The 22,463-nt window shown below is 33.6% G+C and overlaps 1 protein-coding gene across 4 annotated transcripts in view; it reads left to right on the top strand.

The window, feature by feature from the left end:
- Positions 1–22,463, top strand: part of LOC147078565 (uncharacterized) — a 354,146-nt gene that overhangs the window by 299,722 nt on the left and 31,961 nt on the right. For all 4 annotated transcript variants that reach the window (XM_085960512.1, XM_085960509.1, XM_085960510.1 and 1 more), the window contains 3 exons: positions 2,582–2,692; positions 11,767–11,940; positions 12,620–22,177. In XM_085960512.1, the coding sequence (XP_085816638.1) occupies positions 2,582–2,692; positions 11,767–11,940; positions 12,620–22,177 (9,843 nt within the window). The remainder of the gene's footprint in view (positions 1–2,581; positions 2,693–11,766; positions 11,941–12,619; positions 22,178–22,463) is intronic.

The raw sequence follows: 22,463 nt of genomic DNA on the forward strand, positions 1-22,463 counted from the left end.
CTATATCGGTTCGGTTCCTGTTTTCGTTCCGAAAATAATAACGGTTTTTCCGGTTTTCGTTTTCGGTTCAGCTCTGAGTGATTAATTTGTAAATGTTCTCATTTGTATTAAAAAATATTTTTTACCATAATTTAGAACGTTTTATGGTACTTGTATGGTTATGCTGCCCGCACGGCCGTAGCCATAAATTTTGAAAATTATAAATTATGCGAGATGGGGAGGTAAGATCACGAACGCGCGCGCGTGTTTGAACATATCATTATACCGTATAAAAAATATCGGTCTCTTTGATTCAATTTCGGTTATCGTTTCAATAAAAATAACGGTTTTTCCGGTTTTCGGTTCGAAGCCCTGGTTTGTATCTCGAAACAGATGTCGCAATCAATAAACTCAAAAGATACCGAATTAAAAAAAAAACTTAATTACCACGTTAAACGCCACTCGAATTAACTAATAAGAAAATGGTATTGAAATTGCATTGACATATTTATATATTTTTTTTAAACATTTAATGGATTTACTTTTTTATTTAAACTGTGCTAATGTTTTAAATCTAATTTATTAGTTTGATTTTAATCTAATTATCTAATAAAGTAGTTTAGTGTTAATTATATAATATTTTTATAACGATGGAAATATCTAATAGGTATTTACAATAATCAGTATTTACATTTAAATATGCTGCAACGGGTCTTAAAATCTTGCCAAATTTATTTGATAAATAATACAAAAATATATACTTATATATTAAATTCCGTTGCAGAATAACACTGACATTGGGATAATATTTTTTGGCACTAATCCCTAAAAACTTTTTTTTAAATTACCGAGTGACCATGGTTCATTCATTGGCCAAGGTCATCAGCTATTGTTCAAATCGCAGTGAAATATTATTTTATAAATATGACATTTAAAACTATGATATTGAACTGGTCGGCATATTTATTTTTTTACTATAATTGAAAGTACCTAAAACGATCCCAATAACGAGTTTTAATAATATTATTATTTTTATTCAGCAGGCATTTTTACCATTTATTTAAATATCAAATCTTAATAAGTGGGTAATTGAAGTAGGCATTTACTATGTGTAATTATAATATAATTTCTATAAGTATTTTTTTTCTCTGCGACAATCGTTTTATCACCTTTACAGCTACTGAAGATATTGATTTTGAAACAATGTTGTTTTATTAATTCTGTGATATTTTACTTTATATTTCATGCTATAAACCCATCATCAGAACGATCTGAGAGTTATCTTGGATTTTTATGAGGATGGGTTTATATTCCGAAACAACTGTTAACATAAAGTACCTACTAAATATTGTAGAATTAACAATAAACTCTTAACTATTTTAATGGAGTTTTACCAATTCAATTAATACATGTAAATAAATACCCTGTATACATACATAGATTGGCTCTTAACATGTAAATAAACGCGTGAAGAAAAACATTAGTGGGTAACGGATTTTTAAAATAAATATTATATTTTAAATTAGGTTTTATCATAATTTAATTAATTATTTACATTTTAATTACGTACATTATTATTTAGTACGGATTGTGAATTTTAAATAAATAATGTGATGAAGTAGGTTTCCCATCAAAAAACCATATTCATACCTTTTAAAAGTAATGCTTGAAAATACAATGTGAGCTTTTCCTAGCTTTTATCTTCTTCCCCAAATAGCGCTCCATCCTCTTTGTAGTGACCCATCATATTCTGCTGACGAAGAATTCGACTGCTGCAATACCCTGGAATGTGCGCATGCTGTTTGTTTGTTTGTTTGTTTTTTTTTTCGTTATAAGATTTAAAACAGTATTTCCCAGTCACTGGACACAGAATTTAATATACAAGAAAATGGCTAATCTTAAAAAAAATCCCCGAAATATACATTAGATTAAATATCTTATCTTATCATTGTCGTATAGCTAGCTAACCAAAATTAGATTGATGATAATCCCTGTATTTTTCATCGGAAATTTATAATCTGGTTATATATGTGTATCAGATATGGAATTTATTATATCGATGATGTTATTTTTTAATTATTATTATTATGAATCAAACGAAAAACCTGTAACTTTCATACACTATTTAATACTAGAGCTTTAGATTTATTTTCTTGGTTATTGGGTCTCACGGAGAATTTCTAAAATTCTCGAGAATGTCATTTGCGATTATCGAGAAATGATAATTTCGAACTCTCGTGTTAAAAATTCTCGAGAAACGAGAATAAAATTTTAACATTATTTCACAAAAATATTCTCAATCACAACGGTCTGTTAAAAAGTTGCATATAATAAATAAAGATTTATTTAATAAACAACCTTGCAGTTTAAAATATGATCGGGTAATAATATTCTTGGTATGACAGATAGAAGTTATTTACAAACCACCAATAGAGCCATATAAAATGATTGAATATACCCAGTATTCTTTTACTCACCTACTCTTTGTCCAGATGTTTTGGGAAATCCTTTTTTGACTGTAAAAAATAGTCCAAACGATTGGAGCAGTGACAGAATAGTGTGTAGTAACTAATACTTGGCTGTTTGATGGCGGTTTCCTCAGGATACATTGTGTAGCGACATCGAAGGCTTGGTGAGAGCTGTGGAGAGATGCGAAGATGGCCTGTCCGACCTGCCAAGCGGCAGCCTCCGACAGATGCTGGACGGGATACTCGTGAGTAACATTATCATTTCACTTTCGTTGACCAAAATCGCGAACCATGCGAGTTGACATACAACTTCTAAACTAGCACGTTACTGAACATTTCCTTTGAAGCGTCTTCCGAACACACTGAATCTGTGCGTCAACACCTTTGAGCACATTTACATGAGCATGTTTCACAGTGTTGGTCAACAAGTTCGCTTAATCTGTACACCATTTAGCATTTTATATCTTTTAAGCTTAAACCAATGTTCTCTTATACCCATATTTTGGAGTGAGAATTATCTTTAAAAGTATCATTGTATTCTAATAAGGGACCATTTGCTATATAAACGTCGAAAGTTAAGAATCTGATGTATATATGGGAGCTAAACCTGAATAATATACCTATAGATTTTTTTAGGATTTATGTGTATGTCATTATAATGCCCTGTCTTTTCTTATCATAGGAAACAACATTTCTTGGTCACATGATATTATTAATACCATACAAATCATACAATAGTATTATTGTAAACGTTGTCGATTTAAATTTGATAATAAAGCCATATTTAATTTATACACATCTAACACAATATAGTAAAATATTAAACTGTTCATTTGGGTTTGAAATTGACTCGTAATTTTGGAGAAATTACAATAGGTATTTTTATACCTGTATATGGCCATAAAATGTTGATCTATACTCAATAAGGTGATAGAAGATAGGGATAACGTATAATGATATAATATACATATTTCCTAAAAAATGTTTACAGATCGTTGAAGCATAGCTCCTAAAGTCATCATCCCAAAATCTTAATTTTCCACTGTTATACGGCACCTAGCCCCTTAAGTATTCTACAATTCAGTTAAGTATCCATATAGTATTGGCTATAATATCGTAAGTTATTTACACTCATGCTGTTCAGTTTATTGATTATCAAGGTTGAAAGTATATCTACCTATATTATAAAATTCTATACTTTTACGTTTACTTTAATAAAAACGATAAGTAAATTTGTTAAAAAACCTTTTGACTAGGTTATTAAATTTAAAAATATGTATTATGTATGATTTACATGTAAATAATATTCATATGATTATTGATAACATTATGTTTGTATTCGTATAGGTACCTAATGTATTTGATTTGCGTAAACTGAATGTTTAGTCAGGTAGCACTAAAATGTTATGTAACAAGTCATTCAATCACAGTTTAATATTCCACATATCATACATATCATTTGATTGTTATGTGATAACTGATAATAATTTAATATTTTTGTCACTTACAATTTTGTAAAATGAAATATATTATATTATATACGTGATCGTTTTTTCTAAATATTTATTTCCTCTATTAGATTCATTGCAACAACTCAGTTCCTTATAATATAATTATAATATATCAAAATAATACTAGTGGATACAACGTATACGTTGATTCCATGCGTTCTACACTCGCCTACAAAATAGCAGAACGCACAAGCGAAAGTAAGACTTTATAATAGAAAAGGAAAAAGAAAAATTACAAAATTTAAAAATATTTGTTTACTACACTTAATGCATTCCCTAAATACATTTCAGTTTATTGATTTATTGCCCTATTTGCTGTCATCCAAATAATATTATATTAATTATTTCTAAATTAAGGCGCGTCGCACATTGAATCAAAAATTTAAATTGGTCCAAATGCCGGTGGCGTTCGATCAGCTGTGACTTATGACCTAATTTACTGAACAACAAAAAAACTCACTTTAATAATAATATGTACTCGTTTAAACCTGTCTTTGCTATGGTGGTATAGTATTTTAACATTATTTAGTTGCATTAATAATGTTAATTGAAGAATTATATTTCTTATTTTTATCCGGAAGCCATTCGATGTGTTTAACACGTTTAACATTATTACACGTATTCATTTCATGATAATATGTAAATAAAATATACATTAAAGTTGTTTCGCACGCCATTTTGTCATAGATCATTAAAATTATTTCAAACAAAACTAGAATTATTCACAACAAACTGTCAAAAAGTATTAAATTGTATTCTGATAAAAAGTAAATACCTAGATTGTGTAAAAATATTAGTACGTACAGAATAATACATAATATCACTGGCAGCAGTACCTAGCGGCTTTCTAAGAAGTAAACGAGGCAGTCACTTTTTCAGAAGGCACGAAAATCTTCAAAATATTCGCATAGGTACCTATTTCACATTCTGAGTAGAAAACCAATCGATGCTAAACGGCGACCATCCGGATTCGATTCTATACTATATATTTTGTGATTTTCTCATGCCTGGACGTTTCTGTATTTGTTTCACTGCTACTACTACACTACTGTTTCACTACCACTACACCACTGCAATTAGACCTCGTGGCCCGTTGCAGTGTTAAAAACACAATCATTGTGTAATACAAGATCGCATATGCAATGATTTCGCAAATGGGCCTCCAAACTTATCATATCCTCGGGTCTCCACGTATCAAAAACCGATACTGTGCATACTGTGTAAATTACGTATAGTTGACACAATCGTAGATTAAGTAAATAAATAGATGGAGTGTTTATATACAGAAAAAGCTACGAATAGTTAGCCATGAAATTTATGCTAGTAATCGTTGAGGACGTTGAATCACGTATTTGTGGTAATTTTCAATATCGGTTGATTCGTCACATTATGCCAGTCAATGCAATCGGCATCCTAAAACTTGCCTCATTTTCAATCGATCTATATTCTATAGCACACAAGATAAAATAAATTAGTTTATCTATACAAATATACACTTTTTTATGAAGATGAAACAAATGATATCAGTTTATTTTTAAATGACGAACGATTTCACATGTGGCATTGGCATAAACATCTCGCCTGGGCGCCATTTGAATATATATACGTTAAAATATGTACGTGCGCCAAAATAATAAACCATACACAATCACGTCATTTTCATTTATAACGCTTACGTCCCAGACTTATTACATCATTATAATAATATTTAATATATTTCGTAAATAAATTTATAAATTCTCAGCGAACATTATATTTTAATCACAACACAATGTATAAAATAAATAGTCAATCTTCGTGAAGGTCGTAGAAATTAGACAATCACATTATAATAATGTGATTTATATTAATGATGACTCCACATCTTCTTACAATGTACTCAATACTGCATGATGTAATTAAATTTTGTTCCCACTCGCTCAGTGCAACTCTATTATTGATGTTACCATCATGGTAAGAATTAGTATGTTGAATATAATATAATATATTTTTTTTAGTTACATTTAAAATGACCTAACCTAACTAGTAATATAATAATATGATAGTGAAAGTATTCTGCGAGATAACTGTATACTACAAATGATAGAGCTATTTAATTATTTAAATATACATATATATATTACCATATTATATATAAATTTAATGACAGTGTGCGACTATATTTACTATTTTCATATTTCCGTCATAGCCATAGATTTAATTTACTTTCGGTTTCTCTAGTTTCATTTAAACAACATTATCGACTTATAATTTCGTGGACCTGTGTTAGATTCCCGGGTCTGGCAAATTCACATGTTGTTCTCGTAAAAACAAAAATATGTTAATATAACCTTCACTCTGCGGACGCCCGTAATATGATTCTCTTAGGATCTAATATGGTGATGTAATATATTTTTATAATGTACTATTTATTGTGTACTATTTGTTTATATTTAGATAAAAATGAAAACATTTAAAAATAATGATTACCTATTTTATAATTTGATATAATTTGATTAAAAGTATATAACTTGGAAAGCCTCATAAACAATATTGAACCGATTGGGATTCGTACACAGATCTGACTCTATATATTTTGCCTAATGGGATCATATCAGTAAGCTATCGACAATTTAGTGTTGCAAGATGAGATTTTCAAAACTCAGTAAGTAGCTAGATTGAAAAAAAAATATATAAGTATAAAAATCAACAATTTTACTTGATGAAAAATAGATTAGTGGACTTCAAAGTGGGCCATTGTTATACCTACCTACTCTAACAAATCATTTCTGGAAAATCACGTAATATGGGCTTAAATCCAATATTAGGTATTTAAATCTACTGAAATTTTAGTACTCAAGGTACTACAGATCCTAATAACTACGTTATCTAAGGTATTTTTAAATTCCGTTAATAATAATATCACAATAATTAAATAATTTTGAAATTTGTAGTATTAAGAATACGTTACACGAACCCGTTTTGTCATGTTCAATGCACGTCCTCAAAATATAGATGGTATTATTTTTTGCAATTTTTTCGTTGTATACAATTTGCCTACTCACTATTTTTTATATACTTACATCTATTTTGCCATTGATACTTCCCAATAAAGCATTGTTTTTTATAGCACATTAGAGTTTCTGAATACATTGTGTTGATCAACTAACTTCGACTAGTCGGTAGACATATAATATTATTATTACCTTGACCGCGAATCCGTATGCCGGCATCACACCGTGTACGTTTACTTTTTACGGGAAAGAAAAACAACACTGTCTAAGGAACAAAACAATGGATTCCATGAATATCAATTACTTAGTGTCTTTTATTTCTTAGACAAAAATACATATTCTTATAACGATGACATGGTGACCTGTATACTTATAATAATTTAATCATCATTTATTCACCTATTCACTATTTTATATACTTCACAATATTATTTATAACACACGTGTTTCCTTTTTATTGTTAACTTAGTCAATTATAAGTAATGAAAAATCAGTTTGATTTTTTTTATAAAATGCAACTATGCGAAGGGGGATAATTAGGGTTATATAGGATAGGTTCCATGACGTATTAAATTAAATCTTTATTGCGCCCCCCCCCCCCAATTCTCACGATTTTCTCTTTAAAAATTGCCGCCTCAATTATTGTAAAATGGCAATTTATTACATTATAAAGATATTTCCCACTTTGGACCCATAGAGAAAAATTTTATTATACAACTCACATTTTAACATTTAACACATACATTTTGATAATATCTAGATAAGTTCCTACTTGATAAAGTTTACTATATAAACGAAACACGTGTCGTACTTTTTTGTAGTCTGCTATTGAATTTATAAAAATTATCATATTAGGTAGGTACGTGGGTACTTAAATAAATATATTGATAAAATATATCTCTGAAAAACAAAATAAATGACTCCGTGATCAAAATGAAAATGATTAAAATTTAATTCGTTTTCGATGCAGCGTAAATAACATGTCATGCGATCCATTCCAAAATCATGATCAAAGATAATGCTTTTGCGTGAAATTTATCACCAGATCAATCGGATTCTTATTGATTTCTTGGCATGCATTCAAGCAAAATACAACAAAAAACACCTCGATTTTTCAGCACTTTCTTTGTGAAAAAAAATAAGCATTTACAATCCATCGTACCACTATTCAAACTTACCTAGAACGCCGAATTATAAAAGCATCGAATTTTCGTTCATTCTCAAGCTGTAAAAAATCTATTCCTGATTATTAAAACTAGGTTTATGTTATTTTACAAGGCTGTTTATTTCTGTCTTTAATGAATGGCGTTGCGTAACAATCAAGGATTAAAACACATTATAACATTATTTGAACATTTATTATTTCATCTTTCAATAGTGATGTATTTTTGTAATAAATCACGTTATTTCGGTATCGGTACTGAAATAGACGTTACGCGGTTAGATTTTTTTTTGATAGATCGGTGTGCGCCCGGCCTTCTCCGTGCCAATGCTTCGGACGCTTAGGTCATCATCACTTTTACGTCCGCTCATAACTCTAACCTCGAGCATAGCATCATAGTCTCATCACATCATTGGAACCGCTCGCCAGCGATGTTTGTTTACAATCGCCGCGAAATTTTAGCCACCATTATACCAGTTTTAGAACTAGACTAAAGCTTACACCATCCCTTATAAACCAATTCTTTTTAAAAATGTAATAAATTCAACAAAAAAAATCAATTCGGACTAGATTTGAATAAAAAGGCTCAACTTAGACGCATTCGAACTTCCAAGGACTATTACGTGATCCTTTTTTTTATAACGTACCTACATAGATACTTTTCCATTATTTTTGTTAATCAATAATGGCCAAGTGAAAGTGCCTGAGTTCAGTAAAGTGCAGTGCTTATGTTTTCAATATTTGATAATCCCAAAATGATAACGAAGTTTTGTTAATTATATTTTCTGTGGACGCTAGTGCGATATGTAAATATATTATTTTAGATTGCGGCATAATTTTTTTGCTGTAAGTATTTAAACACAATTAATATATATATATATATATATATATACTTAGGTATATTATATCTATCATGTTTTTTTCGGATAAGGGTATATCTAATTGGTTTATGTTAAGTTGAAAATTTTAATGCAATGTAATTTTGATTAAATCATACTTAGGTATATTATATCTATCATGTTTTTTTCGGATAAGGGTATATCTAATTGGTTTATGTTAAGTTGAAAATTTTAATGCAATGTAATTTTGATTAAATCAGATAACTTATCCTACATTTTTTAAAATTGCAATTCATTAATTTATTTACTTGCGTGAACATTTCAAATTACAAGTTTAAAACATCATTAATACACTAAAATAATACAAATAAATATAAAGTAATTTTATAGTACCTACCTACTCTATTAATGCGTCATTCGTGGGTTAAGGTGTTTTGAGATCAAAAACCTAACAGCCTACTGTGACCCAAAAATAAGTAATTTGTGTTAGGATTTTTGGTCTCAAAATACTTTGATCACAAAAATGATATGGTGTAGGTACTAACTATAATCTGTAAAAAGATCAATAGAATTTATTTTAATTTATTTTATATATATTTAATTATTTTAATAAGTTACAAAACTTAAACTCGTCCTCACGCTAATGTAATATATCGATATCGGAAGTTTGTAGATTGTTGTTGTCCTCCGAAATAGTTTCACCGATGACAGATTACTATTATTAATCAATTAATTATTGAGCTGACATTTTTCGATTGCATTACATGATAGATTAGAGAAACAACAGTTGTTACTGACTCTACTAATGTCATACCTAATAATACCTGTAATAATGTCAAATATGGGATGGGGATCAAAATCTATGGATGACTATTATTATTATCGTGATAAAAAATACAAGTCATAATGATGAATTATTCGTATACAGCTGTCATTTTTGTTTTAAGACAACCTGTATTTTGCTTTAAAGTTTGCAAAATTAATTATGATCACGACATAATTACTTGAATAATAAACCATAACTTTAGTATTCAACTACACGCGATTAAAATAAACTTTCGTTAAGAATAGACCGTCTGACGAATAAACCTTACGTCAATATCACGTAGAAACGTTAAACGCAACGATGTAACCATCACCACTTTAAAAGCTCGCAAAAGCTCTTACAGTCTTACACAATATCGTGTCAAATTAAAAGCTTACAAATCTTTTATATCCAGGCAATTATATCATCGGTAGGTGTTTTATTCGGGCGTCCCATATAATATATTATTGTAAATAACAAACATTTAATAATATTCTGTTACTTAGTAAAATGGCCATATTATTATGTTAATTAAAAAATAAAACACAGTAGGTACTTATGAGTGTGTAATCAGGATCGGTTTCTATCGCGTTAATAGGACATTAAAACAAACAAACATACAAAATATACTCTTTTATAACCTACCTAGTTATTTATACTAACGGAAGTTATGAATAGTTATAAACAGTTCACAACTTTAAAGTGAATAGGTATATTCTTATATTATTTCGTATTAATGTTTGTATTAGAAAAAAAAGCGTAAACATTGATTATTAAATTCTTTCGTTTTTTTTTTGTTACCGTTTTAACTTGCCAAATTTAAAATTTGGCTCATTTTTTTGATGTTATCACAATTTATAATCATCAAGTGAAATTTTCAAAATATTAATTTTAATAAATTTATCAAAAAAAAACAAGTTTTTTTCCGTTTCTTGATAACAATCAAACAGCCAGCAGTTAAAACTAGGCGTACCCATATAACCTACCTCTACCAGACGAGACTAGAAAATAAAAAAAAAAACAATACGTAAGTACTCACAACATAAATATTTTTTGTTAAAATGAGTTTTATTTATTGTCTGTAAAAAAGCACCATGAAAATGAATGTCAAATTTATTATGAATATTAAACAGGTTGCATAATAATATCGTCATTTTCTAAATTTAAATTATTTGGTGGTTTTTTGGTCAGATAAGACTTTTTATAATCGAAAAATATCTCTGATGTCGGCACATATTCAGATTTTTTATACCTACCTATTATTTCAATTTGTAATATATTTGAATAGTTCACATTTTTTTAATAAATAATATTATAACCGGTATGTACCTAACCTACTCGATTAAAATATATGTTAGATAATTTTATATTCTTATACTTATCACTTTTATAGTGTAGTGTTTTTCGTAGTGGTAAATAATACGTATATTGTTTATCTGTAACGCAAGAGAGAAAACTTACGTAAATGTGGTAGGAGAGAGTGAAGTCTCATATGAAATATAAAAAAAAACTATTTTCACAATTTAGGCGATTTTTCTCCGAGGTATAAAAATCTATGGCAAAACAAAAATTCTGTATGTACTTGGACTTAATTTAATATTAAGTAAATTTTTAGTTTTCTGAGACAATAGGCTGAAGTATTTACATCTTTTTTCTATTAAGTCAGACTAATATAAGCCATCGGTTCTAAACCAGTAGTATGCGAAAGATGTTTAATAGGTATGTGGAAAATTTTGTCAATATGCAAAGTAATAGATCAATGGTAGCAGATTAGAAGTATAGTTTTGACTTCTTATTTGTATTGAAAACTATTGAATTTTGATGTGGGTTGTTCGACACATTTATGAAAAGGTTAAGAACCACTGCTATAGGCAGTAAAACATTAATTTTTCTATTCAATTACTTACTGAAAACGTATTTCCAAATTGCATTTTTATTATCAATATTTTTTGTACACCATATTTTGATATTGAATATTCCAAATTCTTATTCTAGTGTCTTTTTTGTAGGGTGCATTATCAGAGCTTCGGGCGCACAAGGTCGAGCTGAACAGGCTCTCTGGATCCTTGAACGCACTTCCCGCAGGCCCTGACACTGCAGAACTTACCGTACACCTATCGGTTCTCGCGACCCGCCTCAATGCGCTAGAGACACAGGCCGATCGGGGCGCCAAGGCACTCCAGGTAAATGACGTTAACTATTTTTTTTAATCAATTTTTTGATATAATATATGCTTTTTAAATGAAGTGTGTAAATATACATGGTAATGCTATGAACTTCCAAGATTTTCTAAATATTTGCCTTACCAATTATTGGTCTACACGTCTACTAACACCAATCAGCTGGAGGCACCCATAGAAAAAAATGTTCAAGCCAGTGTCCGTATATCTTCTCTCTTGATGTTATAAGTAGGTGTATCATGTTATATCCAAAGACGTGGGAGAAAACCTTCTTTTATAGAAACAGGCCTAAATAAATACTGAAGAAGGGTTATTAGACTAATGTTAAAATACCAGCATTATTTACATTATTTAGATGAACCATCACATTTAAAAAATGATAATATATCAAACAAACTACGAGTATGACAAACTGTCAAAACATGCCACCATCTTGTTTAGCCTGCCATGTTTCAATGCTGTCAAAGCATAGAATTTAAATTTGTCTATGAATATTAATTCAATTAGATACTTTCAATTCACACTAAAAACTATTTGGGATCGCTGTCATTTTAGTGATACAAAAATTTCATATGAATCCCTCCAGTAAAATATTTGGTTATGACTTTATACTCAATCGAATAAAGTGTATTTTGTGAAAGTTATTTAAGTAAGTATAATTAACTTTTTGTATGTATTTCAGACTGCGCAAGAAGAAATCGAACGAAGGTCTGAAGAACTGCTACGGTATCAAACGCTGCTTGGTGAAGTTGAAATCTGGTTAACAGAAATTAAACTCACTCTTCGGCAAGAATCGCGAGAACTCCAACAACCAGAGGAAGTCAAACAGAGAATTCAACAGTATCAAGATTGCAAAGCGGAACTCAAGTCTCGAGCTGAGAAGCTATCCAAGTTGATCGACTCATGCGAGCCACTGGAGAAGTATTCTGACACAGAAAACTTGGCCAAGGCTCTTCTGAGACAGCTTCAAATAACTCTGAACATCTTACAAGAGACTGACGAGATCTTCACGGTGAGATTGAGTGAACTCAATGAAATTTTGTACAAGTTTGAAAACGCTAAGCACGACGAACCTCGTAGTGAAAATTTAGAACCGATAACAGACAACACGATCGATTCGAGTCCTATGCCCGAAGAAGAATCGCCGGTCAAAGGAATTCACGTTAAACACGAAGAACACAAACCCCAACAGTACACCTCCATTGAAACGCAGACAGGCAAAAGTCTACGATCACCGGAACCGCAAAAGGTTCATATCGGTTTGACGTGCGCTCCCCCTGTCGATGTGCACGTTCAAACGGACCGACAACGCGTTGCACCTCCGGAGAAAATTCAAATTAAACAAATCACCTCAGAGGGACATGAAACTATTGAAATCGCCAGTAAGCCGATCGTAGAAGATCCCGACGGTGATGACAATCTTTTAGTGGAAGCCCAATATAAAGGCAACGAAATGGATCACACCAAGAACACGATGCTGAATATCACTCGTGGTAATCCGCAATCCTTCGAAACGGTCATGGTCGAGCCGGACGAGACCACCACCGAAGTTATCGTAGATGCTGACGGAAGTAAGAGAATTATTGTGCGAAAAATCAGAAAGACTCTTATAGCTCGTCAGCATACGATCCAGCAACAGCAAATTCAAAATAGATCTATTGTGACAAGCAGTGACCCCAATGTTTTACCTAGTGAGGCATTCTCTCAAGTAACACTTCAAGGAGAGCAATCTTCAACAGTGTTCACTGGCCCGGATGGCGATCAAAAAACTACGCGAACCCAAAACTATGGTGGTCAAATCATATCCGGAATGCCTGATGGTGAAGTTACCATTCAAGAATTTACTTCAAAGCCCGACTGCGCTGTCACTTTTGAAAAAGGAGCGACTCCCGGAGAGCTTCTCCTCCAAGGCATGAAATATGGTGATCTTGATCCCACCTCAACGGAGGTTCTCAATCTCAACCTTGATCCCAAAGGTGCAGATATCCACACTTCATCGTCCAGTGTCCGTGCGGTTGTACAGCAAGTTACACGTAGGATAATTAGGAGAACTAGGAGAATTATCAAACGTGTAGTGATTATTGACGGTAAAGAGCACGTCACAGAGGAAGTTATTGAGGAACCAGAAGAAATCGATCTTACAGAAGAAGAAATTCCTCGAGTTACAATAAATGTAACTCGAACTGTGGACGGGCAAGTTGTAAATACTGAACAATTCGATCCACCTGATACTGGCGAAATCAACAGCAGACAGCCGATGAACATATCGGGAATAATAAATCAGCAAATGGACAAACCACAGCACAAAGCTGATTCTTTTCCAAAGGATGAGAGTAAAACTGCACATTTTGAGCACGTAGATAGAGTAGATACGAAACTTAATAATTCAAAGGAATATTTGCCATCAGCCCCTGCGCTTGAAACTGTCGGTGATCTAACTATAACTGAAATAACTGATGAACCAGATGTTTCTGTATCACAGGAAAATCGTAATAACAAACCGTCATATCTGACTAAAATTACTTCAATTACCACTGAAAAGTCGGACATGGATTCCAATAAAACCCCAACTAAAAAGAGTCCTACTTCAGTAGATTTTACATCTGAATCCGTACGATATAGTGATGAACCATCAAAATCAATAAATCTACCTGACATTCATATGTTTTTGGAAGCAGAGAGATCAAATGTTCATCAGAGTATCCCAAGTTCTGATAAAAAAGAACCACAAAAATCTAAAAAAGTGAAAACAGATACTCTTATCAAAGAGAAACCAATTCCAGATTTAGAAAAAGCCACAAAATCTGAAACACCTAAACCTGACCCAACTTCCACGGTGAAAATTGATGACAGTAGAACCATTATTGAAACCATTGTTAAAACATCGCCAATTGTTACTGAAACAGTCACCCATTCATCAAAAACAGTAGTAGTACCAGTGTCAACTATTCATGGCATGTCGCCTGTTGACAGTGTTGTAAAAATTAAAGATATTATTTCTCCTGAAGATAAGAAAGATGAGAAAAAAGGAAAGAAAGACGGATCTACCAAAACTACACCCACTGCAGAATTATTGGTGCAAAATATAAACATTACTGACATTAAAGAAATTCCAGTGGATGTTGTTTCACCCATACCATCTGAAAGGAAGAAAGACAAGAAAAAACAAAAGAAAGATACATTTACTAAAACTTCACCTACTGAAATCAGTGAAGTAATTGAAGTTGTACTGGTTCCGGAAGATAAAATCAAAGAAACACCAGTAGATGTCTCACCTACCCCATCTGAACCCAAGAAAGATAGGAAAAAAGAAAAAAGGGATAAATCTACCAAAACATCTCCCACAGGTATCAGTGAAATAATTGAAGCTGTTCCAGTTCGAGAAGAGAAGATTAAGGATACTCCAATTGCAATTGATGTAAAAGATATTCTTATCGACAAACATATCCAACTGGACCCTGGAAGTATTTCTGTCACGGAAGAAATATATACATCTGAAAATGTAGTTGAACAACCAATTCTTCCAACAGTGCCTGTGGGCCATGCAAAACAAGCGACTCATGATTTCTTGGAAGATGCCAAAAATATGGTGACTTATATTAAAAAACCTATACCAGTAGATGTTTCACCGATTCCATCCGAATCTAAAAAAGATAAGAAAAAGGAATCGAAAGATAAATCAACTAAGACTTCACCTACTGAGATCAGTAAAATTATTGAAGTTGTACCAGTCCCAGAAGAGAAAATCAAAGATATGCAAGTAGACGTCCCACCAACTCCATTTGAAACTAAGAAAGATAAGAAAATAGAAACAAAAGATAAATCGACTAAAACTTCACCTACTGAGATCTATGAAATTGAAGTTACAAAAGTTTCAAAAGAGACAATTAAAGAAATACCTGTAGAAGTCTCTCCTATTACATCAGAACCTAAGAAAGATAAGAAAAAGGATAAAAAAGATAAACCGACTAAAACTTCACCAACTGAAATATCAAAAGAACCTTCAGTTTCAATTGATGTAAAAGATTTTATCCAACAGGACCCTGCGACTATTTCTGTCTCAAAAGAAAGACAAACATTTGAAAATGTAGTAGAACAACCAATGCTTCCAACAGTACCTGCAGGCCAAGCAAAACAAGCCACTTTAGATTTCTTGGAAGATGCCAAAAATATGGTTACTTATATTAAAAAATCTATACCAGTGGATGATTCTATTATTCCATCAGAAACTAAAAAAGATAAAAGAGAGAAGAAAGACACATCTACTACAGCTTCACCTGAGATCAGTGAAATAGTTAAAGTTGTTCCGGTCCCAGAAGAGAAAATCAAAGAAATGCACGTAGATATCTCACCTATTCCATTTGAAACCAAGAAACATAAGAAAATAGAAACAAAAGATAAATCGACGAAAACTTCACCTACTGAGATTTGTGAAATCGATGTTACACAAGTTTCAAAAGAAACAATTAAAGAAATACCCGTAAATGTCTCTCCTATTACATCAGAACCTAAGAAAGACAAGAAAAAAGAAAAGAAAGATAAACCGACTAAAACTTCACCCATTGAGATTAGTGAAATAATTAGTGTTGTACCAGTACCGGAAGAGAAAATCAAGGAAACTCCAACTGCAATTGATGTAAAAGATATTCTTATCGACAAACAAATTCAACAGTCTCCTGTAGGTATTTCTGTCACCGAAGAAATATATAAATCTGAAGATGTAGCTGAACAACCAATGCTTTCAACAGAACCAGTGGGTCGTGCAAAACAAGCGACTCAAGATTTCTTGGATGATGCTAAAAGTATGGTTACTTATATTAAAAAAGCAATTCATGAAACGTTTGCCGATCCAAGTGGCACTGTGTCACAACCAATCCAACCAGATCAAACCGCCGCCGTTGATGTTACTGAATTAATTGAAGAAACAAAGAAAAACGCAACTAAACCAAATAAGCAAGGAAAATCACAGATTGTTGAATTTGATCTGACAATCCAAGAAACTCAAATACCTAAAAAGTTAGATAATAAAAAAGATCCAAAACTTGCTGTATCAATAAAAGTTGAAAATGAACCAAACGTTACTGAATCTCATTCAATAATGAAAGAGATGACCGCTGATCTACCATATATTACCGAAACCATCAAAACTCAAACATCAAGCAAAATTGTAACAGCCACTTCTCCCTCAGAAAGTATTCTTTCCAAGGCCGAGTATGATGAGTATTCTCCTAGGGATGGAATAGAAATCGGCGGGAAACGGAATCGGAAACGGAAAAAGCATAAATTAAAAGACACAGATTCTCCATTTGAAATAGAAACTTCAATCCCATTGGAGGCAGAAAAAGATTTGTCTCCTAGTTCTCCGGATGGAGATGGGAATAATCAGCAATTGTCTTTGGAAACCTCTTTGGCCGAATCTATTGATATAGGAATACCCTCTGAATTAGTTGAATCGCCTGATACACCAAAACCAACATTCGCAGAAGCATTTGACTCCTTGAGTCCGAGAAGTGAAGACCCTAAAATGAGTGAAGCTGGCTATGAACCCGAAGAGATCACTACTGCGGATGATACAGTTACACAAGGAATTATCGGTTCATTGAAATCAAAACATAAAACAAAGCGGAAGCAAAAGATCAAGAATGTTCCAGAAGACATATCAGAGGCTCCGAAATCATTGTCTGATGATGAAGAAGTGTTCAGCGAAGAAGATGATGAACAACCCAAAACCAGTCATGTTACAGAAAAACAACGAAAGAAAAAGAAGAAACCTAAGAAAGGTGTTGATGACTTGAAAACTGAAAAGTCTCCTGAACCTGAAAAGTCTCCTGAACCTGAACAGTCTCCTCAACCTAAATTAATATCTGAAGAACAAAATGAAGCTATTCCGGATGATGATTCCTACAAAACTATTAGTGAAAAATCTGATCCAGCTTCAGTTAAAATTGTTGAGGAAGGCGTGTCTGTGGAATCTCCGGATAATCTACCGGATATGCCAAAAGAAATAGTTTATCCCGTTAATATTCTGGAAAACATACCGACTGTTGAGTTATCGATTCAGACATCTCCTGATTTAGCACCTGAATCTGTATGTGCTCTGACTGTGACAGAAGTAGTTGAGAAATTAGAAACTTCGATGCAAACCACACCTGAAATTAAAGAACCCATAACTGATGTGTCTGCGCAAACTTCTCCTCGTGAGGTTATACCTATAATTGAGCACAGCCAACAGACATCTCCTATTTCTCAACCTCAACCCGTTGATATTACTACTCAAGTATCAAACTATGAAGTCGCTTACCCCGAAGAAAAGTTTTCACAGACTTCTTCTCCGGCTGGAATCGAAACAGTGACTGTAGATATTCAAACTGTCTCTCCTGAAAACTTCACAAAAATAACTCAGACATCTCCCTTAGGTGATGTGGTAACTGTTGAGAGAACTGTGCAAGAAGTGCGTGAAACTTCAATGCAAACACCTATTCCTTTGATGACTGAACAGCATCAGCAGACTTCTCCATTGCCACAAGAACCAGTAAAATTGCGGGAAACATCTGATTTCGCAGTACAAGCCAAAGTTTCTGTATCTCCTGAATTACACCACGAAGGTACACAAGTACAGATAGAAACGATAACTCCGAAAACGGAAACATCTGTCCAAACTTCTACACCAACTATAGACAGTGTTCAAGTTGTGAAATCACAAACTACCGAGTTTGCAACTCAAACGGCTCCAACGCCTTCAAAAGACTACAGCGAAGATACCATTTCATCCAGTTCCATCTCCAAAGATGAACCATATGAGGTACATTTCCATGCACAAATCACATTACCTGATGAAAAAGATAGTGTGATTATCACGAAACAGTTTTTGATTCAGGAATCAGAATATCAACCACCTTCTCTCGGTTCTCCTCAACAAACTGAAATTCCACAAGATAATGACGACAACTTAATGTTAGACGACGATGACATTGTTATGGATAAAAATAAGCGTGTCAAAAAGAAGAAGCGCAACAAGAGGAAACCCATAACCGATTTTGAAGACAAGTTTGATGCGGCATCGCCAGAATCATTGTCTGATCCTATTTCATCAGAGTTCTCCATTACTTCATCCCTGTCTGCCAGTGAACCAATTCCAGATCGAAGAGACGTGTCGGCCGATGAAGGCATATCTCCTCACACACCGCACACACCCACTTCGGCAAGCGAGCGTTTCATAAATGAAGCTCTCCAGACTGGCGAGAATTTATCTCTGGCTCCGGGCTATGATGTGAAATTTTCATACTCAGATGTGACTAGACGGTCAAAGTCTCCATCACCGATAGAGAAAAGAAAACACTTGAAAGACAAACCTGAAGATATTAAGGATAAGAAAAAACCAGATACAGATAACAAACCTATGACTGTAAAGAAAGAGGACTATGTGTTGGTTGGAGACATTGAACTAAAAATTACACCTGAAATGACAGGGATGTCCAAGCCGACTGAAGAAGATATCAACAGCCATAGAATGTCATATGCTGCTCAACTCACTCCTAGGGAAAAGGGAATCGAATTTGATTCGAAGAAGCCTACGTCTTCGTTATCTTTCATAGAAAATGAAAGCAAGGTAGATCCGATAGTCAAGAAACCAAAAGATTCCTTTAAACCATCTACCACTCAGTTTATTGATAGTGAAAAATCAGAACCGACACCTTATGATTCCGAAGTATTCTGGGATAAAACTAACAGTGCAATCGAAGAAAAAATAAAAAATATGCATCACAATCGTAAATCTAAAAAATATCCAAATTCTTTAGTGATTGCCAAAATGAATGAAACGATTCCTAATGTTCCCGGAGAGAAATACAATGACGAAGTACTGAATAATTTGGACAGTTTGAAAACTGCTGTTGCAGAAAAGAATACTGTAGTCATCGAAACATCAGTGATCATAACGGTTGAAACTATACTGATTTGGCTCGAAAGAATCGAATATCAAATTTATGTGAAACGGCAACAAATGAGTGAAGGTCCAAACAAAGACATCGTCAATGAGTTGGAAGGTTTGAAGGATGAACTCGGTGCTATCGACAAAAATGTTGCTACCTTGAAATCTGTCATCAAAGATCTGAAGGGCTATCCAGAAGCGAATAAAATTAAGATAAGTGAATGTCTCAATTCGCTCCAAGAGCAAGTCGAAGCTGTGGATGATATAACTCGTGAGACCGAAAGTCAAGCAAACATTGATAATTGCAGATGGCAAGAGTTTATCAATGGAACGACCAACGTTCAAAACCTTGTCTTAGATGTCAAACACCAACTCGAAGACGTATTAAATTCAGACATGCCAAACAAATTGAAGTTGGAAAAATTAGATCAAATCGAATCCAGCAATCATTGCCACATGTTAAAGTCAGCTCACCAACTGCAAACAGCCAGAGGTCTGTTACGAGATTTCCCAGGAAAAGAACTTCCGTATTCTATTTACACTACTCATGACACGACAAAACAAATAGAAAATACTATCTGTGTGGAAAGAGATCGACTTCTTCAACTCCTGTCTTTGGCAGATGAATACGAACAAACATTGCGAGAATTTGAGCAAATAACTATAATAGCCGATGCATTGGTTGATAGCCGAATCACTGTTGTCAATTTGGAAAATTTACAGGAGGAATTGCAAAAACACCGAAAGTTCTTTGTAAATTTGAGTCATTGCAGAGCGATATTAGAATCTCTCGAAGGGAACTTGGACAGTGAAACCAGAGCGTTGCACTCTGCCTTGCATGAGGCTTTACATGAAAAGGCAACGCACATCTTGGATAAAGCCGCGAGCAGAGCTCAGCAAATGGCTTTGGCGGCATCCAGGTGGACTGTGTTAGAACAAGGAATGAAGGAAGAAAGGCAATGGTTGCAAGTCGCACACCAGAGGGTACCCGACCTAATAAACGTGACATCTGCAGACTATGATCAGTACATCAACTTATATCTATCATTGCTATCAGATATTTCACACCATCATGCTAAGTTGTTGCAGTTACTAGGAATTGCCAACGGGCTACAAGATTTGGTTAATTGTTCCAGTCTACATGGAAAGTATAATGAGCCTTTGGAGGTCGTTCTGAAATTACAAGACGAGGTTAACGCGCATCTTCGCAGACTGATAGCTTTCAGAGAAAATTGGACAGAGTATGATTTCTTGACTGAACGCTTGGAAACATGGATGAAGAGTGCAGAAAAAGATATCTCTCGCATGGGATCCTCAGCCGACGTGCCGTCCGCCAACATGAGACACTTCTGGGAATTAAAAGCGCAGCACGAAGTTCATAATAACATCAGAAATAATGCTGCTGTGCAATTCGAGCACGCTATGGAAATCATACCTGTAGCAGATGAAATGGTGCAACGTCAACTATTTACGAGGATCGAAGACAAGTGGAGAAATCTCTCATCGAAAATAGAGTTGATTCACAGTGCGGCGATTCAAAACATCTCTGCTCCTGATGCTCCGGTCGACGAGAAGCTGGCCATTTTGGAAGACGAGCTCAGAGAACTGAAGTTGTCTATGAATGATCTGCAAGGAATAATTAAAAATGAAGATGAATTAAATCTGTACATAGAACGCCTTCAAATTTTCAGTGCCAGAATTGAGAGGATTCAAAACGAGCTGGGTCGCCTCGGCTTGTTGCCCGCTCTCGAATCCGAAAGGGTCGGCAGTCTCCTCTCGCAGGCGCACAGGTTGGAAGTTCTCATATCGGAAGAGTTGGAAGGAGGATTGCTTCTCAAGGAAAAATTAGCCACTATCCAGATCGGTTTATCGAGAATGAGAAAGAACCATCAAAAGCTAAAACACACCTTGGATGAGTGCGAGGAGAATGAGAAGATGGGAAGTGACGTGGTGGAGCAAGCATTGCTGAACTGCCAGGCCGTCGGGGAAGATTTGATTTCTCAATGGCAAGATCTTCTATCCCTGCGTCAACTGTTGCACACACTGCCTGTAAGATTGCGGGTGTCCGTTTCGCCGGTAAAGGTGGAGAGGGAAATTTCTCAACTTCAAGATAACCACTCGGACCTTGAATCCAGATGCGGCAACTTGGTGGCAATTCTCAGAAACCGCCTCGGCTTATGGAGGCGGTTCGAACGTCAGTTGGAAATGGTGCAACAGTCTGTGCAAGAAGCAGATTTCATGATTGAGCTGCTCACTGTCCAAGGCCAAGTTGACTATGATCGACTCTTGAAAGCTACTGAACGGCTTGAGGTGAGAACTCTATCCATTTTTACATTTTAATGTATTTGTCATGTATGATCTTGGCTAAACAATAAAAAAAACCAACAATTTTTGGTTTCAATACCATAATTCAATACTGAAACAACTCAAAAAAACCTTGTTCTAAGTTACCTTGTTATACAGTTTGAAATTTTTGCATAGGTATCTAATCTAATATAATTATTTAGCAATATTAAATTATTTAGACAATGATATTAATTTTGCAGTTCAGTAAGTAATCAATCTAGACATTCTATATTCTAGACAGAACTAAAAT

This window comes from Rhyacophila brunnea, unplaced genomic scaffold (assembly GCF_057557595.1).
Source record: "Rhyacophila brunnea isolate RB1 unplaced genomic scaffold, BYU_Rbru_1.0 scaffold_11, whole genome shotgun sequence".
In the NCBI taxonomy this organism is placed as follows: Eukaryota; Metazoa; Arthropoda; class Insecta; order Trichoptera; family Rhyacophilidae; genus Rhyacophila; species Rhyacophila brunnea.